General features: G+C 43.0%; 3 protein-coding genes and 1 long non-coding RNA gene across 4 annotated transcripts in view; 2 read left to right on the forward strand and 2 right to left on the reverse strand.

Moving 5' to 3' along the window:
- LOC127909420 (uncharacterized) overlaps positions 1-21687 on the forward strand; it is a 286097-nt gene extending 264410 nt beyond the window's left edge. The window contains exon 2 of the long non-coding RNA XR_008071068.1: positions 20586-21687. This is a non-coding gene — a long non-coding RNA (uncharacterized LOC127909420). The remainder of the gene's footprint in view (positions 1-20585) is intronic.
- LOC118398478 (uncharacterized) lies at positions 1576-17572 on the reverse strand. Its single transcript, XM_035793857.2, has 3 exons — positions 17466-17572; positions 3060-5899; positions 1576-2306 (listed from the first exon to the last, which is right to left on the reverse strand). The coding sequence occupies exons 2-3, from the start codon at positions 5540-5542 to the stop codon at positions 2222-2224; spliced, it is 2568 nt and encodes an 855-aa protein (XP_035649750.1). The 5' UTR covers positions 5543-5899; positions 17466-17572; the 3' UTR covers positions 1576-2221.
- Positions 9738-12299, reverse strand: LOC127909418 (uncharacterized). The gene is made up of 2 exons (XM_052470791.1): positions 11622-12299; positions 9738-11392 (listed from the first exon to the last, which is right to left on the reverse strand). The coding sequence occupies exon 2, from the start codon at positions 11153-11155 to the stop codon at positions 9791-9793; it is 1365 nt and encodes a 454-aa protein (XP_052326751.1). The 5' UTR covers positions 11156-11392; positions 11622-12299; the 3' UTR covers positions 9738-9790.
- LOC118398479 (4-galactosyl-N-acetylglucosaminide 3-alpha-L-fucosyltransferase 9-like) lies at positions 17634-21687 on the forward strand. The gene is made up of 2 exons (XM_035793858.2): positions 17634-17898; positions 18633-21687. Exon 2 carries the CDS (start codon positions 18641-18643, stop codon positions 19739-19741), a length of 1101 nt encoding a protein of 366 aa, XP_035649751.2. The 5' UTR covers positions 17634-17898; positions 18633-18640; the 3' UTR covers positions 19742-21687.
- Positions 21688-22895: the final 1208 nt, after the last annotated feature.

The following is a 22895-nucleotide window of genomic DNA, read 5'->3' on the forward strand; positions in this document are numbered from 1 at the left end:
AATGCTATTTTTCTGTAAACAAATTAACAACAGACACTCAGCATGCTTATAGAGAAGGGCACTCAACATGTACTGCACTGACACAAATTACTGATGAATGGTTGAAGGAAATTGATAATAAGAAGTTTGTGGGAGCTGTACTCTTAGATTTCAGTGCAGCCTTTGATATTATTTACGTTAACCTGTTGTTGACAAAACATATGTTGTGTCTTTTTAAGTTCTGCAATTCAAATTCCGTATCAATTCAAATTGTTTTCGAAAATGAGCAGTTTACTCTTTCCTGAGGAAGACATACTCCATTATCAGGTCAATTAAAAAACAAGTGTATAACCTATAACAACAGAATATAACCTATAATGATTGTCATGCCAGAGGTGTCATGCCCATAGGGGGCACAAGGGCATGTACAGCCTCAGATTTGTCCTTTTACATTTGATTTATTTATTAATAACTAAACTTTATTTTTTTTAGCACACGTTTTATCACAATTATTTAGAACGAGATCTGTCAGCTGTATTTTGTGGAGGGAGCGCACTGACTGGACCAGACAAAGAATACCTCCCCATTCTCCCTAGTAAGTGGTTCCTTCCAAGGTGCACCACGGAGCAAAGACATGCTAGGTAGGATTCTAGATACTCTAGTATCTAGTGCGTGCAGATATTATCATCAGTGGAAGAGGAGAGAGAGTGTCGAGTGACACACACATGGGGGTTTGATCTGATTTTAGCTGCAGGTGATGGGCAGGACTCGTAGGAGGTGTATTTGTAAATTAATTTGATCAAGCTACCGTATGTACCATATTGATTCCTTCTTGAATAAATAAAACTAATACATTGTGTTGTGTATCTGTAATACTAGCCACCTAGCTTGCTAGCTAGACAGCTGGATAGGTTCCCAATCTCCCAACATCCTAACTAGCTACCAAGCCGTTTCAGGCTATCAATCAAGTTAATCAAGTTGTCTAAGCGTCTTAGCTGGCATGTTTTAACTATTGGATCATGATACTGTATACCAGTGTGGCAGTTGTACTAAACTCGTAAGGCATAAAAGTTCCTAAATAATCAATGTGTATCATTAATTCAATTGAACAGGTAAACATTATGCATAATTATTATGGAAAAGGCTGTTTCAGGTGTTTGACTACCCCCCTCAGTCCTCACATACTTTGTGCCCCCTCTAAAATAATGGGTACATAATGCCACTGGGTGTCATGCCCTGACCATAGAGAGCTGTTTCTTCTCTGTTGGTTGGGGCGTGATAGTGACTAGGGTGGGTCATCTAGGTGATTAATGGTTTATTTTGGCCTGGGATGGTTCCCAATCAGAGACAGTTGTTTATCGTTGTCTCTGATTGGGGATCATATTTAGGCAGCCATTTCCTCATTGTGCTTTGTGGGATCTTGTCTACAGTTAGTTGCCTGTGTGCACACGAGTAGCTGTCCGTCCGTCGAGTTTCTATTAATTAAAATATGTGGAACTCTACGCACGCTGCACCTTGGTCCAATTATTTTGACAAATGTGACACTGGGACTCATGCTCACAGAGAATTGTATGTGAGAGGAATCAGGAAGCTATTTATGGCTGGGTGAGGTAATGTGCTGTTTAAGTCACTGCTCTTCTCATGAAGCACAGACAACAAAAAAATGTACAACATTTCTTAGGAACAAAGTTAGGAAGAAGTAGAATTAAACTAAATACAAAAAAGGTGACTATGAATAACAATAATAAAACAACATTTATAAGCAAACACTGTAGTTACTGTATAACAAAAATGCCAACAGTTCAAACACAAATGCTAATTCAAAAACAGTATGACATGAACAGGAAACAAATAATTTTACCAGTATATAATTAGTCATAGTCAATCATACATTTTTATTTTCACCAATGTATTGACAGATTGCAAATATTATTATTATCATATATTATATAATTATTAATCTTCAACAAATCCTAATTTAGTACATTTTATTGTTGTTGGAATAACGTTTTCAGTAATTACTGTAAAACTTAAGATTTCAGAGGAAGTTATAGAACCAACACATATATTTAGTATTTTTCTCCATTGCAACCTAACACACTTTCTTAGAATAAACCTCTTCTCTCATTAGAAGAGACGGAAAACCTCTAGCTTTCAGAGTCCTAATCCATAATCCCTTTCTATGCTCAATCATCACCCTCTAATTCGCTTGGTAGATTCTGCCCTGGCAGGCTGCCATGAACTACTGCTCAGGGTTCAAGTCAGTAGGAGCAGCATCACTTGGATCTGATTGGTTCTCCCCTTCCGTCACAAGACCCTTGACCATCCTATAAAACAACAGGAAAACAATAGGCTTCAGTGCATGGGTGGATTATGTGGGGTAGCGGGCCAGGTAGCTGAGAGATGCAGTGGGGAAGGAGAGCTAATCTGTTCAGGATTATGCCAAAGGGTGGTTTTCAAATTAAATCTGGAGCCAGTAGGTAGGGTGTGTGGGTGATGATGATGGAAACACTGCTAACAGGATATTGGGTTAAAAAACAGATGCCAGCATCCCGGAGTCGCCTCTTCACTGTTGAAGTTGTGACTGGTGTTTTGCGGGTACTATTTAATGAAGCTGCCAGTTGAGGACTTGTGAGGCGTCTGTTTCTCAAACTAGACACTCTAATGTACTTGTCGTCTTGCTAAGTTGTGCACCGGGGCCTCCCACCTCTTTCTATTCTGGTTAGATCTTCAGTTTCTTGGCAATTTCTCGCATGGAATAGCCTTCATTTCTCAGAACAAGAATAGACTAGTGAGTTTCTGGCCATTTTGAGCCTGTAATCGAACCCACAAATGCTGATGCTCCAGATATCAACTAGTCTAAAGAAGGCCAGTTTTATTGCTTCTTTAATCAGAACAACAGTTTTCAGCTGTGCTAACATAATTGCAAATCGGTTTTCAAATGATCAATTTGCGTTTTAAAATGACAAACTTAACATGCACACGATGGTGCACGCGCACGCCTCCCGGAGCCTGTTTGATCATCACATAAGGTGCATTGAACTTTTAGCTAGACCCAGGGAGTAAAGGGAGACACTCACCTCTCACTGTTATTGGTGATATTTGACGCACTTCCTCCAATCCTGGCCTGTGATGTGCCTGGGACAAGGGACTCGTCTCGTTGTGTCATCAGGCTGGGTCTCTGGTCAGACTGGCTGCGCCTACTGACAGTCTGGGACCCTCGTGTGGACAGCCTTCCCCGGGAGGGCTCACCATAGGCCCTGGGTAGTGTAGAGCTACAGGAGGGGGTCCAGATCTGGGAGTTCGATTTGCTATTTTGACAGAACACCGATCGGGCATCATTGAAGGACACTGAGGGTGACCTGTCTTCTTCACCACTCTTCTCTGTGCTCAATCTCAGGACCCGGGGTGAGGATGGACGTGAAGGTGGATTAGGCTGTGATAAAGCAGGGGGGATTGGTAGTTCTTGTTGAATAGAGGGACAAGAGGGTGGTAGGCGAACTCTGTAGACTGTTGGGATGGTTGGTGGCATGCTGGTGGGGTAATACTCCCCCCCATAGTTGTTGCTGCTTCCTTGCCTGAGGCTCACCCCAGCTCTAAGGGGTCCTCGAACCCCCTGATCAGGTCTCGTAGGAGTGGATTCAGTTGCATCCCGCAGGTGGATGATCTTGCAGGCCTGACTGTATAGCGATGTAGCCTGATGATCTCCCCTCACCATGGTATCTTGCCTGATTGGTCCGACACTGCCACGGTTGGGCAGAACCGTCATGGTCTGCAACGAGGCTCTCAGGCGCTGACAGGTGGTGCTTGTTTGGTGTGACACAGGGTGGCCCCTACTGGTGATGTCCTCCTCTTCCCCGCCCTGATCATCCGGGTTCTCCTCGTTGCTCTCATAGGAGTTGTCCATCAGGACCTCAGGGGGAGGTGGGGGCAGGTAGTCCACATCTAGGTCCTCCCTGCCTTCCACTGGCCAGGGAGGACCTGGAGTTTCACTCCTCCTAGACCCCATAAGGTGTGTACTAGTGAGACTTTGGACTTGTCTAACATCCGTCCCACCACTGAATGTGTTTATGAGTCTTTTGACGGAGTTACGGCCAGGGGGTTGTGGTGCTATCGCTGGTAGAGAAGTTGGTGTTTGGTTTGCCTTCGCGGACCCTTTGAGTTCATATCTAGAAACCTTCCTCCTTCCTGAAGAGTGTCTCCTCAGAGTGTCGCCTCCCATCCGCTGGTCCAGATCTTTCTGTTGCAGCTCATGAACATCGAAAGATTCTATGGACTGTGAGTGTGGCGGTCTCACTGGCCTGCCCAAGGAGGCAGCGGTCTGGGGTTGTTTGGGTGGCTGCCTCTCACTGCGCTTGGGGGTCTGAATGGGGTCTGACGAGGAAGAGTTGGACCGCACCCTCCCTGACCTCTCTTCATCCTCATCTTCATCATCATCCACTTCCTCATTTTCCTCCTCACTTTTATTAAGGCATACCTTGTCAGGTGAATGGCTTAGGGGTGTGGGGCGAGCACTGCCACCGGGCCTAGAACTCCCCCGTTGGCGACGTTGACGCTCTGATCCCGTCAGCGACTCATTCTCTCCCCCAATGCCGCTGTCCTCGCTGTGAAGAGACAAGTCATCGAGGTTGCACTTGGCGGCTGCCTCCACGCATGCCCGCACCTGGCTCAGACGCACCTCTACCGCTCGCTTGGCCTGCAGCCTCTTGCCCAGTAGTTTAGATAGCGAGGCAAAGTAGTCTGCCGCCTCTTCCAGTGCGGTGTCTCCCAGGCGTTGGACCGAGCTCCCCACCAGCTTAAACCTTTCAGTGGAATCCTGGAGCAGCTGCTGCAGCAGGTCTGGCGGGGGTTCTGATGGGTCAGCACTGGGCTTGGCAGGGATGGGATATGGTGCCCTTGTCTTGGAGGGCCAGGCCATGTGGTTACCATGTTCCTTCAGCATCAGCTCGCCATCATCAGCCATCTCCTCTAGGGCCTGGTTGACCTCCTCGAAGAGCATTACAATGACTGTTATGATGGGCTGCAGGGAGAGGTGGGTCTGGGCGACCTGGTCCAGCATCTCCAGCAGGGTCTCACACTTGGAGATGTTGGGGTTCAGGTATTTGTAGGCGGCCTGGTGAGCTCTCACAATGTGTATGGGGAGGTCCACCTTCCCCTGCATGATGGAGGTATTTATCTCCTTTTCTTTTCGGCAACCCTGTTTGACGCCCTTATTTTTCCTTCGCTGCTCTACCTTTTTCACCTGCTTTTCCAGTAATTTCTCACTCTGTATGTCTCTCACCTGAGACGTCATTTTGACCTCGATTTCAGAGACAGCCCCTGGGTTTGACACAACGGCTGTGATGGGGGCCATGTCCGACACGTTGCCCAGAGGGGCAATAGGATTCACCTCTGATAATGAGAATTCCTCTAAATCTTTGTCAATATCCATATCGTCAATATCTTGGTTTTCTCCCTCAACAGGTTTGATGTCACCCAACTTTGGTGGTCCTGGCAGCGGATCCTTGTGGATCCCATCTGCGACCCCGGGGAAAAGCTGACCCTTGGATGGGGAACAGCCCATTTTTACGTCCAGATGTCGGAAAAATAGTTTTGATTTAAGTTCTTCGTTTACGATGTAATTTCAATAAAGAGATACAGAACCATATCTTTAACCTCTTACGTGTGAATAGTCTTGCTCATCCATTGGTGCGTATGTCTGATTGCCTTTGAAAACTTGTGTGTTCAGCAGGGTGCGTATCTTACAAAAACTTAACAACAATTCAGCTTCTCAATCCATCTTCTTTACTGGGTTCTTCAATAGATGGCTCATACCGACTATCTATCATTTTTAACATTCTTCTGGGTTTCGTGGATGTGCAGTCCGGCTGAGGCTTCTGGAAGCTATGCAGTCCTCCCCAACGAAATGCAGCTAGAGAGACTGAGGAGCTAAACGGATCAAGTAGGATTGGAGGACTCATGCACACAGATGGTCACATTAAGTGAATGATGCACGCACGCACGCACACAAATGCACATAATACTAAGCCCATCAAGGTAATCGGGGCCAAGTTTGTCAGGTGTCTTTTTCAACCTCTTCCACCGTAGGTCTAATGAATGTTTACATGCAACAGGCAACAGTGGAGTTAAGATACGGGTCAAATCAGAGACAGGAAGCTGCCCATGTTCTCTAGTTGAGTTACTTTGTTTTGTTTCCCAACTATCCAACTATTCTTGTTCACAGACACATACCACACTCTCCTCCGTGTGTCCTGTAAAGTTTCCCTTGTCTTGTGGTTCTAAATGTACAGACGTGTTATTTACTGAATTGAAAAACCGATATAAAGTAATCTACAAGTTCTAAGTTCATTTTGATAATAAATCAAACCAATTGATCAAACCAACGGTCCATACTGAATTGCAATACGTACAAGTTTGAATATAGTTGTGATTGATCAGTAGACACCAGAAGTCATAAAATACAGGGTACATTGAGATGTTATGTTTATAGTTTCACTATCGCCTCTGTTAATCTTCTTTCTGAGCAAAGTGACATCAGGGAGCGTGCTTTGCGAGAATTGAACCTTGAATTCCTCTTCTGGTGCGTGCCTGTCAAGTTCCCCAGAAGAGACACATGATTGCGATTATGATACTCTACACAGACGGAAATTAATGAACCACAACAGGGATCTTTATGCTAAATTAGACATACTGTATTTTCTCAGTGCCTAATCTACTCATACCAAAGCATACATAAAAACCTGTTTGCTCTGCTTGGATCGTATACATTTAGACATATTGAATGTCACAGCTTCTGTCATACATTGGACAGGTCATACAGGTCATTGGACAGGTCTTGTGGGCATACATCAGGGCTAAGATAGGAATCCAGGGTAATCATGCCCAGTCTGAGCCCATAGCCAACTGTCTCAACACAGTTAGTATCTCACTGTAATCCCTGCCACACCTGGTTAGTCAGGTGCACACACAAATGTAGGCTACCAGGAAATCACCTCCCACTGGGCACAAACTGCTTTAATCAACAATGTTTCAGCGTCATTGTTCGATGTATTTTGTGGTGTGGAATCTAGGTGGAAAATACATTGGATTTGTTTTTTTTAGGCTGGCATTTCAACCACAGGATTTTGTCATCATGGTAACCAGATTTCAACAGACAAACCTTGTATAAAATATGTTGAATTTCTACCTTTAAAACACTGTCAGATCTTCAACATTATATCCACTATCAGAAAACAAACTGAAGGCTGGGCAGCTCCTCCTACTGCAGAATATATCCACAGCTACCCTTTGGTTTCCCATCCAGGTTTTAACCCAGTACAACCCAGCTTAGCTATGATATTTGTCACTGACTATTACCAATGTGCTAACGTGAAAATGATTGAGAGGTCTCCACTTAAACTAAATAGATTCACTGTTGCTCTCATTCCAAAGGATAGGTTTAACAGAGCAAATTAAATGCAACCATACTTTATCACTCATACTGTATATCATCATTGATGCTATTTAGGCCTATATAGCATTTGCAAAGTCATCAACAGCTATCGTTTCAATTTAACCTAGAATTAAACTAAAATACAATACAACAGGCCTAAGGTTTCAAGATCTGGTTGATTTCAAAATGTATATTTCATGATACTGGATTGTGTTTGGTTGTCAATGCAACCAAAAATCAAAGTTAAAGAATAGGACTAAAATCAAATCAAACTTAATTTAAGCATACAAATACACGGAATGGAGCTAAACACAAGCACAATCCTAGAGGAAAACCTGGTTCAGTCTGATTTCCACCAGATCTATGATCAACAACCAATTTGACAGAGTTTGAAGAATTTTATAAAGAATAATACAATAATTGGCAAATGTTGCACATTCCAGGTGTGGAAAGCTCTTAGAGACTTACCCAGAAAGAGTCACAGCAGTAATCGCTGGCAAAGGTGCTTCTACAAAGTATTGACTCAGTGGTGTGAGATACTTCTGTATTTAATTTTCAATAAATTAGCAAACATTTCTAAATCCTTTTTTCCCCCGCACTTTGTCATTATGGGGTATTGTGTGTAGATGGGTGAGAGGGGAAAAAAAACTTTCATCCATTTTGAATGTGTTTTCGGGCCGTATTCTCACGGGGCAGAAATCTCAGAGATGAATTGATAAACTCTGATTTACCACCCCAAGATATCTCTGCACAACTTCTATTTGCGTCCCTACTGGATGGAAACTACAAGTTGTACTCAATGCAATGGCACTTATAAATGTAGATCCTTTAAACACCCTCAAAAAGGGAAACAGACCCCAATCAAAGGTGTAATCATCACGTGCTCCATTAAAGCAGTTATTTATCTTATAACTTGTCCTTGTGGTTAAAAAATGTGGGTAAAACAAAGTGTGAATTAAAAGTATGAATCTCGGGGGCATCGTAGCAGCATTTTAACGAAGTACGCTGAGAGTTGGGAAGCAAGTTCAGGGAGTGAATACATTTAATCAATAAATGATCATAAGAAACACAAACAGCGCACCGACATTTCACAGGAACATAAATAATAATGCCTGGGGAAGGAACCAAAGGGAGTGACAGACATAGGGAAGGTAATCAAGGAGGTGATGGAGTCCTGGTGAGTGTCATGAGGTGCTGGTGCCAGCGTGATGATGGTGACAGGTGTGCGGGATAATGAGCAACCTGATGACCTAGAGGCCGGAGAGGGAGCACAGGTGACAGTACCCCCTCCCCGATGTGCGGCTCCAGCCGCAGGACCCCGACCAAAGGGACGATCCGGGGATCAGGAGCGACTGGTCACCTCCGCTGAGGTGTCAAGCCGGCTCATACTGCTCTGTCTACTAGAGATGAATGTACTTTGGTGCGATAAGTGCAAATCAATCCCAGAACAACAGCTAAAGACCTTATGAAGATGCTGGAGGAAACAGGTACAAAAGTATCTATATCCACAGTAAAATGAGTCCTATATCGACATAACCTGAAAGGCCGCTCAGCAAGGAAGAAGCCACTGTTCCAAAACCGACATAAAAAAGCCAGACTTCGGTTTACAACTGCACATGGGGACAAAGATTGTACTTTTTAGAGAAATGTCCTCTGGTCTGACTCAGTTACACCAGCTCTGTCAGGAGGAATGGGCCAAAATTCACCCAACTTATTGTGGGGAGCTTGTGGAAGGCTACCAGAAACGTTTGACCGAAGTTAAACAATTTAAAGGCAATGCTACCAAATACTAATTGAGTGTATGTAAACTTCTGACCCACTGGGAATGTGATGAAAGAACTAAAAGCTGAAATAAATAATTTCCTCTACTATTATTCTGACATGTCACATTCTTAAAATAAAGTGTTGATCCTAACTGACCTAAGACAGGGGATTTTTACTAGGTTTAAATGTCAGGAATTGTGAAAAACTGAGTTTAAATGTATTTGGCTAAGGTGCATGTAAACTTCCGACTTCAACTGTAAATACCAACTCTATATTTGAAAATGGCCAAAAAACTCTACATACACTAACTCTATTAACACACGGCAAACCCGACTCAATATCTAATCTCTGTCAAAACACTAGCACGTTTTCTATCCAAGAGGAACAAATAGTATTTTGAAAGTCGTTGTGCTATGATTGACTAACAGTTTATAGCATTACAAAACTGCATTACTTTTCATGTCTCAGTTCTACCTGCTAACAACAGGCAATACGAAACGCATTGTTTTTTATAAATCAGTTTCCTTTTACTGTAAACCACTCTACATTTTTTGGTTGAGTGTCGAATGTGTGCATTTTTGGCAACAATGCTATCTAAAAGTGAATGAGTCATCTTTACTTTATAGAATGTACATCAGAAACAAATAGTGACAGAATTGCTGCAGTAACAGCTTTATTAGCAACAAGAAATTGCTGCCAGTGATCAACAACACATCCAACATACATGGCCTTTGGTTCAACAACACATCCGACATACATTGCCTTTGGTTCAACAACACATCCAACATACATGGCCTTTGGTTCAACAACACATCCAACATACATTGCCTTTGGTTCAACAACACATCCAACATACATGGCCTTTGGTTCAACAACACATCCAACATACATGGCCTTTGGTTCAACAACACATCCAACATACATGGCCTTTGGTTCAACAACACATCCGACATACATGGCCTTTGGTTCAACAACACATCCAACATACATGGCCTTTGGTTCAACAACACATCCAACATACATGGCCTTTGGTTCAACAACACATCCAACATACATGGCCTTTGGTTCAACAACACATCCAACATACATGGCCTTTGGTTCAACAACACATCCAACATACATGGCCTTTGGTTCAACAACACATCCAACATACATGGCCTTTGGTTCAACAACACATCCAACATACATGGCCTTTGGATCAACAACACATCCAACATACATGGCCTTTGGTTCAACAACACATCCAACATACATGGCCTTTGGATCAACAACACATCCAACATACATGGCCTTTGGTTCAACAACACATCCAACATACATGGCCTTTGGTTCAACAACACATCCAACATACATGGCCTTTGGTTCAACAACACATCCAACATACATGGCCTTTGGTTCAACAACACATCCAACATACATGGCCTTTGGATCAACAACACATCCAACATACATGGCCTTTGGTTCAACAACACATCCAACATACATGGCCTTTGGTTCAACAACACATCCAACATACATGGCCTTTGGATCAACAACACATCCAACATACATGGCCTTTGGATCAACAACACATCCAACATACATGGCCTTTGGATCAACAACACATCCAACATACATGGCCTTTGGTTCAACAACACATCCAACATACATGGCCTTTGGTTCAACAACACATCCAACATACATGGCCTTTGGATCAACAACACATCCAACATACATGGCCTTTGGTTCAACAACACATCCAACATACATGGCCTTTGGATCAACAACACATCCAACATACATGGCCTTTGGTTCAACAACACATCCAACATACATGGCCTTTGGATCAACAACACATCCAACATACATGGCCTTTGGATCAACAACACATCCAACATACATGGCCTTTGGATCAACAACACATCCAACATACATGGCCTTTGGTTCAACAACACATCCAACATACATGGCCTTTGGATCAACAACACATCCAACATACATGATCTTTGGTTCCAAATGTGTAAAAAATAAAACAATTACAGTAAAAAAGTTACAGAAGGGATCAAACACTAAAATGCCCCGTCCTGTTCTAATCTATTCCATCTTCAGCATTTGGCCACATGTTCTCGTCCACATCACATCTTATGTCGTCTCTCGCCATGCGCCTTGGATAGAGACGCTTGGCCTGCCTTATCCACCCCTGGCAGTCTTCAGCTGAGATGTCTCTGCAGCTGGCATCTGTTGCATCCAGGAGGGACATTTGGTCATGTGACCAATGATCATACACTTTCCACCTCGACAGAAAAACATTCCTCAATGGGGTTAAGGAAAGATAAGTAGGGGGAGGAAAGGGGAGTAGGGGGTAGGAAAGGGGAGTAGGGGGGGTGAACCAGTTTGTGATTGCATGTGAATGGTGGAATGCTACATTGTCCCATGCAATCACAAATGTCCTCATGTTTCCTCCCACCTGTTTCCTTCCTGCTTCTGGCACCAGTTGTTGGTCGAGGTCATCTAGAAAAAAAAGAAGGCGCTCAGTATTGTAGGAACCAATCTGGTATTTCTGCAGGACCAAACCAGCACTCGGGATTGCAGCACACATTATGATACTTGCTCCTCTCTGACCCGGCACGTCAACGGTGGCCCTTTTCCCGGTGAGGTTTCTTCCCCGCCGTCGTGTTTTTGCCAGGTTAAACCCTGCCTCGTCTACATAAATGATTCAATGTGGGGTCTGATTAGCCTCCAACTCCACTACTCTCTGAAAGAAGTCAAACACAGTATGTGTAAATGCTTTTCAGTATGTCCTACTGAATGTACTGTAACCCATGTTTACATGTAGAGTAGCATAGTGTAAAACTCACTGTAGAACAAGACATAATGGATAGACCATACCTGGACGTATTGGTGCCGGAGATCCTTGACCCGCTCACTGTTCCTTTCAAAAGGAACTGTGTACAACTGTTTCATTCAAACTGTGTGTCCAACTACTCCTCTGCCTGGTCCAACTACTCCTCTGCCTGGTCCAGCTATTCCTCTCCCTGGTCCAGCTACTCCTCTCCCTGGTCCAGCTACTCCTCTCCCTGGTCCAGCTACTCCTCTCCCTGGTCCAGCTACTCCTCTGCCTGGTCCAGCTACTCCTCTGCCTGGTCCAGCTACTCTGCCTGGTCCAGCTACTCTCTCCCTGCCTGGTCCAGCTACTCCTCTCCCTGGTCCAGCTACTCCTCTCCCTGGTCCAGCTACTCCTCTGCCTGGTCCAACTACACCTCTGCCTGGTCCAGCTACTCCTCTGCCTGGTCCAGCTACTCGTCTGCCTGGTCCAGCTACTCCTCTGCCTGGTCCAGCTACTCTCTCCTGGTCCAGCTGCCTGGTCCAGCTACTCCTCTCCTGGTCCAACTCCTCTGCCTGGTCCAGCTACTCCTCTCCCTGGTCCAGCTACTCCTCTCCCTGGTCCAGCTACTCCTCTGCCTGGTCCAGCTACTCCTCTGCCTGGTCCAGCTACTCCTCTGCCTGGTCCAGCTACTCCTCTGCCTGGTCCAGCTACTCCTCTGCCTGGTCCAGCTACTCCTCTCCCTGGCCCAGCTATTCCTCTCCCTGGTCCAGCTATTCCTCTCCCTGGTCCAGCTATTCCTCTCCCTTGTCCAACTACTCCTCTGCCTGGTCCAGCTATTCCTCTCCCTTGACCAGACATGATTTTTTCTCTCTCTGCTCCTCTGTGTTGTTCTGTATCCACATTAAACTAAATCAGTCCAAAGAGTCTCCTTTTTACTGTGTATGTCCATGCAATTGAAAGAACTTCAACACCTGGCTATGTCTCCGATTGAGATTGGAATCAACTGTGGTTGGTCTATTTTACACAAGTTACAGTAAATCAGCTATTTCTCAATCTGTTCATTCAAAGAAATGCTTTTCAGCTATTTCAATATAGCTTTTGAGCTGCTGTTGTTGCAGAAGTAGAGGCTTTATACTATATTTAAGGTTTTGAACATTAGGTCTTCATTTCTGGAATGCTGTGTGCAAGCATTTGTAAATAAGACAAGAAAGATCCATCATTTTGGAATTGGGTGAGCTTGTATGTAAATAAAATGTAAACATTTTAGAAACGTGTTAATTGACTGGATATTCTGTGAAAACAACATAAATTGTGTTAATGGTGTATGGTCCACAACAGACAGATGTTGTGTTGAGAGTTTTGAAAAAGTGACTATAGATTGGACTAAAGGATGTTAGCGGTTGTAAAGACACTCATTTAAAATGGCTGTTTTTTCAGTAAATGTTGATCAATGTTGCCATCAAAAGGTTGCATGAACCTCTACAGGTGTATTCTTCAACAAAGATTCTTCACATCTTTAAAGTGTACACGTGGCGCCACCTGGTGGTCTAGATTGACAGTTTGCCTGTTTGTAATAAAATGTTGCCACTGTCAGTAGTTTCCTCAGTAGACAAGGCCACATAAAGTAAGTATGGGAGAGTGGGGTAACTTGAGCCACCCCTTGTTTTTAGGAAACCATACACAAAATGAATAATTTGACCAAATAGTTAGGAAGAGGAGGTCATCATTTCCTGGAGTCTGTAATAGAAGAAACCAAATGGAAAAGTGGTAAGCAAGTTAAGTATAAAAAACTGTTTTTCACCAAGTCAAATTAATTTCTTGTGTTAGAGGTTCCAGTATCTAAACCAAAATAGATTATTTTAAGATTGTTCTATACATCAATACATCAATTGATGTCTCTAGCTTCAACATGAGGTTGTAAACCTAGCATGAAGTGCATCCTTGTACCTGTGTGGGCTAATATAGTAATAACGTTCTCCTTGGGGTAAGTGTTTGTTAGGCATTAAGCCTGTGTTAAAAGATGCAATGATTAAAAGACTAAAAAGTGATTGTGATTGTGTGGAATGGTGTTTGGGAAATAAAGATAGACATGGTTTTTAAAAAAGATAGAGGTCATATTTAATTCAGTACAGAAATTGGTAGGCGGCTCGTCTTACCCTGTCCCTCGGCTCAACTTGTGCCAAGAGACCACTTTTTTTGGGGACAAGCTATGTTCTCAAAACGGCAATGTTTACATTAATTCTGATTATTTCCAGGGATACACAATTATCCTGAAATGTATGTAGATATATTTGTTAGAAAGAATACAATATTTCCCTCGATGGAGTGATGTTACATGTAAACATACTTACCCCACTCTCCCTTAAGTAGCCTTGGCCAGAAAGGCTCATAGGAGCAGGAGCCCATCTCCTGCTTCTGTAGCGTGGCAGCTTGATGTACAAGTACACGTCCTGGACAAGACAGTAGGCTATCGCATGGCCTTACCTCCAATCCATCTCCTTGATGCTGAGTACCGAGCAGAGACGCATTAGGTCCCATTTTTTTGTCTTTGGTATGACTCAACTGGGGAACAAACTCCCCGACCTTTCAATCTCAAGGTGAACCCTCTAACCACTGAGTTGGCGAGGCTACATGGTACCACCTAATTGCTATTGTCCACCTTGCAAAAGAGGTTTCTAACCTCAATAGTCTTTTCTGGGTTACATAAACGTTATTTAAAAAAAAAGAGGATCAATTCAAGCCACAGGTTTTCAATAAGGTTTAAGTCTGGAGGCAGAGTTGGCCATTGCAAAATGTTGATTTTGTGGTCATAGGACCGGTTCCAATCCAAGTGCCAATGCTGTCTATTAAACTCTAGGCGGTGCTATTGTCAGATGACATGAGCTCTTTGGCCACGCACACCAGTGGTGGGTTTGGCGTCGAAAAACAAAAGCATATGCAGAGAAGTAACTCATACCTACGGTAACATATGGTGGTTGCATATTTGATGTTATGGGACTATTTTGCTTACCCTGGTCCTGTGGCCCTTGTTAAGGTCAACAGCATCATGAGCTTTACCAAGTACCAGGACATTTTAGCTCGAAACCTGGTTGCCTCTGCCAGGGTGCCAATACATTTGACATATCTTTTTTAGATTTATTCTATTACTTGTTAAACAAAATATCTTTCTGGAGCAATTGTATTAATAAAATATAACCTCCTCAGCAGCAGGAGCAGGTGAATGTAAGGCTGAGAGATTTACCAGCTAAAGGAAACCGTGAAGCATTTTCCAATCAGAGTTGTGTTTCCATCAAATTGACTTGTTGCAGATACAAGTCTGTTCTTAAATACTGATGTTTTTTTGTCACTTAAAATGTTGTGTAGGCATAGCAGATGTGCCACTCTGATATTGGCATGTGCGCTCTAGCCAACAGCTTGCAGATACAGTGCAGCTATAGCATAATACATGATGAGATTATTACGGACAAAAGTGCAAGATTATTTTTATCGATCATCATGTCACCAGAATAAGACCCTCGATATTTATTGAAAGAACCGTCAACCTCATCACTGTGCACTTTTATCACTCTGTGAAGTTCATCATAGCTTATTTAACCTGTAGCCTAATAAACTGCATGCTTTCCCATGATGTGGTGACATTATTATCAGACATGTAGGCTACTTGGTTGATGATCGGCAACAGACAGCTCATTCAGCATCAGAAGAAGAAAATACAGCCAGACTGTCTTCAGTGTTCTTTCATGCACAATGATGCACCTGTCCTTTCTGCTGCATATCAGCAATTCTTATTTGTTCTTGTCGATTCATGTAAAAAAAAAAAAAAGGTATGCAGCTTTGAATGTTTTTATGTGTGGTATGATTGGTAGTTAGCCTATTGCAGATCTGGGCCTGGCGTCAGGGCTGGAAAATGCCAGGGTACCAGTTTTTGCATGATGAAATTGCAAACTAGTGTGTGTTTGGCATACCAACTACTGACATACTGTCTTAGTTTGACTTACCTGTATAGGTTCAGCTAGGTTGTTAAATGTTCTTCTTCAATAAGATCATTCTGACATGTAAAAAATCTAGCAGATAGACCTACTAGCCTGACATATAGGCTTAGCCAGCTAGTTGGCTAGCTGCTAGCTAGTAGCCTACGCCAAATCAATTCAGACCTGCTACCTATTTAATCTGAACTATATCAGACACATCTGACACACAATGTAAAATATACCAGAATAAACCGCTAGCTATCTGCAGTAGCCTAGGTTTGTTTGCATACACTTCTTATGACTGGCAGAAAACAAACCTACTCTACTCTACTGCAAGCAGCTGTGTTGTCCAAAGAATTCTGTATGAAATAAATAACACAAAAACAGGGCTACAGTGCATTCGGAAAGTATTTAGACCCCTTCACCTTTTCCACATTTTGTTACATTACAGCCATATTCCAAAATTAATGAAATCGTTTTTTCCCCCTAATCAATATACATAATTTGCTGGTGTGGTCCAAGTATGGGTTTAAGGATTTAAAAAGAAAATCTATCTGAAAGTGTCTCTTTTCCAAGCTTAAAAGGATAAACATTCACGTACAACACCATGGGCCAGAAAAGGTTGAATACATTGGCCGTGCTGTCAATGTAGCATGACTTCATCCAGAGAATACCACAGTTGGATGACAAGGTTTGATGACAAAGTCCTAGCTCGCTCATTAATGTCTTAATCTAAATTACGGATTGCCTCTTATCCGCTTGTCGTCCACGTATGTCATAGTTTGTACATCTTAATTGTCAGTAGAAACCACAATTGTTTAAGCAAGTCAGCCATATCAGCTATATATTTTTTAAAGGCAGTAAATAAGGCTGAATGAACTGTTTTGCTGCCAGACAAGGCTCCACTGATAGCAAGGTGTAGCAGTGGTAAGGTGTTGGGACTGCTGTTGGGACTCTGCTGTTGGGACAGCTTTATTTTGGCCCTAACAGTTTGTGGGCACCATTTGTCACCCTTATAGTGCAATTCAAGTTTTGTTTAGTGCTGTGTAGTTGTTACGGTTTTCTTCTGGTGAAAGAGAGGAGGACCAAAATGCAGCGTGGTTATCTTTAAACATCTTTAATGAAAGATGGGGGGGCCCACCATGATTTACATGCTAAAATCGCCACTATAGCTAACTAACTAACATTACTTGTTGGTGGCCCTTTATAACTAATCTGGTGAAAGCTAGAACATTTGAGCGATGGTCAGGTAACGTTATAGTCACACAGCTTTTACTTTGAAAGCTGCAAGCACATGTATCTTGTTGCAGCCCCTCTCCATGCCCACAACCTGCAACTGTTTAAAATGTGATTTTATCTTATTTTACTAGTTTCGGAAGTGTTTGCACATATGCCAAGAGCATGTTTGGCATACGACACAGAGTACCAAGTGTGGAATGTTAGCTTAAAACAGGTCTGGATTTCAGGCTTTACACAGGTATTCAAATTCATTTCACAAAGGTTTTGTGCTTACCAGCTATGAGGTGATATCAGATATGTTTGTTTAGTAGATCTTCTTGGCAGTTATTCTCCATATGCTTAGAGATTGAAGGTTCTTCCAGGTCAGGTAAGGGCAAAATGAATGCTCATTGGCTGTGGCTAAGACCTTGCCCCTCCCCTAATTTCCTTTGAAACGTAATGAGAAGGCTTCCTGTTTCTGTAGGAGGGTCTGTCGGCGGTTTCTTCCTTTTCAAACTTAAACAATAGCTATATCTTTTGAAGATAATTTGATACAGCTTCTCACTGTTTCAAATGTATTTACTTGAACAGATTACTACCAAAGTGACAGTTACAAAACTCATACAGCTGCACAGTTCTCACTGGGAGTGTGTTTGAATTAACCCGCAAAGCAAGAATAATCACCAAGCAACTCTGAGTACTCTGTGACAAGAACAACCTGTTGACTGGTGAGTCGTTATCTTTCTCTCTTTAATTATATAACTCATTAAACTACAGATTTAAACTAAGACCAAGGTTTGCTATGCAAACATGGTTTCTTAGTTTCATATGTCTGTTGTAAACAGGAAGGGAGTGGTTCATGTCAGAGTGAGTGCAGTTTTGAGTAAAAGTAAAATAATCCAAAACACGTATGGCCGTTTACTGTATTGGCTAACCCTCAGGTTGAGTCTGGTTTAATGTTTTTTACACAAAAGAGCACAGCATAAGGCAACACAAAGTAGAACTGCAGGTTAGTACTATTAGATAAGCAAAATTGTAAACATTAAAGCACACCTCACCCACCATTGTAAAAATCCCATTAACTTTTGTTGTACTGAGAACAAAAGTTAACTATTAACTTAGACACAAAACTGAGGTGGTGGGTATATAGTGAAAGAGTGAGCCATGAGCACATTTCCTTATTGGAAGGAGGAGGTTTACACCCCAGTTATTGGGTTCATAGGTGGTTGTCTTTCTGATACAGGGGGAAATTATGGATAAAAGCAGAATACGTACTTTTGAAGCTAGTCTGACTAGTTGGTTCAACTTCGCTGATGTGTAAAAGGATATGGTTTACAGTTCCGGGCTTTCTGCCTTTGTTGCATTTGCTATGTTTTCATACTTCCTGTACACAAAACAGGTTGTTAATACATAAAACAAGATTGATCTGACTTAAAATAATAAGTTCTCTGTTTTTTTGCAGGACCAAAAATGGCTTCTGGATTGGAACGTGTCATCCTGTTCTCGATTCTTGGTCTAGGAGGATTTCTGATGCTGTTTTTAATGTACCATACATCAGCTCCTTCTCAGATCTGCCCCCCCAAGCCTGCTTTGCCAGGTCCTTACTCAAAGCGACCTGAGAACAGGTCCTTGTCTAAGCAGCCAGAGCCAGAAAAGCCCATCATGCTGTTGTGGTTCTGGCCTGAAAACCGCAGGTTTGATTTTAGCGATTGTGCCACTTTCTTCAACATTGATGGCTGCCACCTGACAGATGACAGGTCTCTGTACAACAAGGCAGATGGTGTGCTCATCTTTCACAAATCCATCAAACACGATTTATCCAATTTGCCTCCATCACCTCGACCACCATTCCAGAAGTGGATTTGGTATCACGTGGAATCACCTACAAACACAATTAGGATACCTGGTCTAGATAACCTTTTCAATTTGACCTTGAGTTATAGGGAAGACGCAGACGTCCCTGTTCGTTGGCGTTTGACTGCAAGGAAAAGCCAGGGTGAAGACTTTGTGTTGCCAAAGAAGGATAAATTAGTTTGCTGGATTGTGAGTAATAAAGACCCTGCAACTGGAACAGGGGTACGGAATAACTATTATAGAGAACTGGCCAAACATATTAAAGTGGAACTCTTTGGCAAGGCCTTTGCTAGATTCTTGAAATATGAGGACTACTACTCAACACTCTCCAGCTGTAAGTTCTACCTCTCCTTTGAGAACTCAGTCCACAAAGACTACATCACAGAGAAGCTAAACGGACCACTTGCAGCAGGAACAGTGCCAGTAGTATTGGGCCCACCGAGACAGAACTATGAAGACTTTGTCCCAGGAGATTCCTTCATCCATATTAATGACTTTCCCGATGCAAAAGCCCTGGCTGAATTCCTCCTCAAGTTGGACAAGGATGATGAGGCATATCTGCGCTACTTTCAGTGGCGTAGAAACTTCTCTGCTCAGCAACATCTGGTTCAACTGAGTCAAGAGTTCATCCAATCTATTTGTTATGGATGTGACCATGTAGGACAACATAAAGAATACCGGGTTGTTCACGACCTTTACAAATGGTATTTTGTGTAATTAGTCACTTAGCTTTTATCATAATTTGCATGTCTATTATCTTCAATATACCAAAAAGGTATCTTGATTTATCCCACAGCACATAGGGAGTGCATACACCGCATCGAATGTGTGTTTTAGTGACCAGCCGAAGATGGGTGTCTGACTGCCAACATTTTTGCGAGATTTTACATGTAGAATCACTTTACACTCTGTTTGCACATTATGGCTGGCTCTCTGTTCAGATTTGTTAAGTACTCTCGGCTGACAGACACTTCTCCGTGCCTTTACTCACATTTGTCTATGAAAACTTGGTATTTGTAGACTGGCCTAATATACACTGCTCAAAAAAATAAAGGGAACACTAAAATAACACATCCTAGATCTGAATGAATGAAGTATTCTTATTCAATACTTTTTTCTTTACATAGTTGAATGTGCTGACAACAAAATCACACAGAAATTATCAATGGCAATCAAATTTATCAACCCATGGAGGTCTGGATTTGGAGTCACACTCCAAATTAAAGTGGAAAACCACACTACAGGCTGATCCAACTTTGATGTAATGTCCTTAAAACAAGTCCAAATGAGGTTCAGTAGTGTGTGTGGCCTCCACGTGCCTGTATGACCTCCCTACAGCGCCTGGGCATGCTCCTGATGAGGTGGCGGATGGTCTCCTGAGGGATCTCCTCCCAGACCTGGACTAAAGCATCCGCCAACTCCTGGACAGTCTGTGGATGGAGCGAGACAAGATGTCCCAGATGTGCTCAATTGGATTCAGGTCTTGGAGAACGGGCGGGCCAGTCCATAGCATCAATGCGTTCCTCTTGCAGGAACTGCTGACACACTCCAGCCACATGAGGTCTTGCATTAGGAGGAACCCAGGGCCAACCGCATGAGCATATGGTCTCACAAGGCGTCTGAGGATCTCATCTCGGTACCTAATGGCAGTCAGGCTACCTCTGGCGAGCACATGGCCACCCCACACCATGACTGACCCACCGCCAAACCGGTCATGCTGGAGGATGTTGCAGGCAGCAGAACGTTCTCCACGGGGTCTCCAGACTCTGTCACGTCTGTCACATGTGCTCAGTGTGAACCTGCTTTCATCTGTGAAGAGCACAGGGCGCCAGTGGCGAATTTGCCAATCTTGGTGTTCTCTGGCAAACGTCCTGCACGGTGTTGAGCTGTACGCACAACCCCCACCTGTGGACGTCGGGCCCTCATACCACCCTCATGGAGTCTGTTTCTGACCGTTTGAGCAGACACATGCACATTTGTGGCCTGCTGGAGGTAATTTTGCAGGGCTCTGGCAGTGCTCCTCCTGCTCCTCCTTGCACAAAGGCGGAGGTAGCGGTCCTGCTGCTGGGTTGTTGCCCTCCTACGGCCTCCTCCAAGTCTCCTGATGTACTGGCCTGTCTCCTGTTAGCGCATCCATGCTCTGAACACTACGCTGACAGACACAGCAAACCTTCTTGCCACAGCTTGCATTGATGTGCCATCCTGGATGAGCTGCACTACTTGAGCCACTTGTGTGGGTTGTAGACTCCGTCTCATGCTACCACTAGAGTGAAAGCACCGCCAGCATTCAAAAGTGACCAAAACATCAGCCAGGAAGCATAGGAACTGAGAAGTGGTCTGTAGTCACCACCTGCAGAACCACTCCTTTATTGGGGGTGTCTTGCTAATTGCCTATAATTTCCACCTGTTGTCTATTCCATTTGCACAACAGCATGTGGAATTTATTGTCAATCAGTGTTGCTTCCCAAGTGGACAGTTTGATTTCAAAGAAGTGTGATTGACTTGGAGTTACATTATGTTGTTTAAGTGTTCCCTTTATTTTTTTGAGCAGTGTATAAGGACCTTCTCAGAGAAGGTATTTTACAAATGTTCTCTGTTTCTGTTCTGGAGGTGTTTCCCTGGTACAATTTGTAATAAATCGGATAGATTTTTTATTGGTATTATCAATGACTGCGCTCCTTTTGTTTCATCTGGAAAATCCCTTTACAACTGTTCCACATTTTGTTACGTTACAGCCTTATTCTAAAATATATATATATATTTTTAAATCCCTATCAATCTACACACAACACTCCATAATGACAAAGCAAAAACAGGTTAATGACATTTACATAAGTATTCAGACCCTTTTCTCAGTACTTTGTTGAACCACCTTTGGCAGCGATTACAGCCTTGAGTCTTCTTGGGTATGACGCTACAAGATTGGCACACCTGTATTTGCAGAGTTTCTTACATTCTTCTATGCAGATCCTCTCAAGCTCTGTCAGGTTCGATGGGGAGCGTCGCTGCACAGGTATTTTCTGGTCTCTTCAGAGATGGTCAATCAGGTTCAAGTCCGAGCTCTGGTTGGGCCACTCAAAGATATTCAGAGACTTGAAACATGTCAAATGTTTTTTATAGTCAATCCTCAGGTTGTTTTTAAAATATATATTCGATAATATATCAAACGGGAGTGTAGGTTTTTCAATAGGACAGGGAGAAACAATGGCCGCTTTACTCTGTTGCGCAAAACTCACTCTGAGAGCCCCCACCTATCCACTTACGCAATGTGATCTTTCTCGCTCATTTTTCAAAATAAAAGCCTGAAACTATGTCTAAAGACTGGTTAGGGAAGCCATATAAAAAGGAATCTGGTTGATATCACTTTAAATGGAGGATGGGCATGCATAGGAACAGAGAGGTTTCAAAATAATTTTGATTTTCCTCAAGTTTTCGCCTGCAATATCAGTTCTGTTACACTCACAGACAATATTTTGACAGTTTTGGAAACTTCAGAGTGTTTTCTATCCTAATATGCATATTCTAGTTTCTGGGGCTGAGAAATAGGCCGTTTCAAATGGGTACGTTTTTTAGCCAAAAACAAAAATAACGCCCCCTGCACGCAAAAGGTTAACAAAGGGCTTTCCAAGAGTCCATTCTATAGAGTAGAGAGAGAAAAGGGGCAAAGGTATTTATGGGGGTCATAAACCTCACCAACAGGGAAACGTCATGACACTGGGAATACAGATGGTCACAGATACCAATAAAGTTGGTCACGGGTACCTTTAAAAAAGATAGGGGCATGGATCAGAAAATCAGTCAGTATCTGGTGTGACCACCATTTGAAATATGTTGGTATTACAAAACATTGCCAGTTGGTCCACGCGTGCTT

This window comes from Oncorhynchus keta, chromosome 19, assembly GCF_023373465.1.
Source record: "Oncorhynchus keta strain PuntledgeMale-10-30-2019 chromosome 19, Oket_V2, whole genome shotgun sequence".
Classification (NCBI taxonomy): Eukaryota; Metazoa; Chordata; class Actinopteri; order Salmoniformes; family Salmonidae; genus Oncorhynchus; species Oncorhynchus keta.

Coding starts and splice junctions, on each gene's coding strand:
- LOC118398478 (XM_035793857.2), bottom strand. CDS start 5,542: ATGGGCTGTTCCCCATCCAAGGGTCAGCTTTTCCCCGGGGTCGCAGAT. Junction 2,307..3,059: donor ATCACCAATAACAGTGAGAG/GTGAGTGTCTCC, acceptor GTTGTTTTATAG/GATGGTCAAGGGTCTTGTGA.
- LOC118398479 (XM_035793858.2), top strand. CDS start 18,641: ATGGCTTCTGGATTGGAACGTGTCATCCTGTTCTCGATTCTTGGTCTA.
- LOC127909418 (XM_052470791.1), bottom strand. CDS start 11,155: ATGTATGTTGGATGTGTTGTTGATCCAAAGGCCATGTATGTTGGATGT.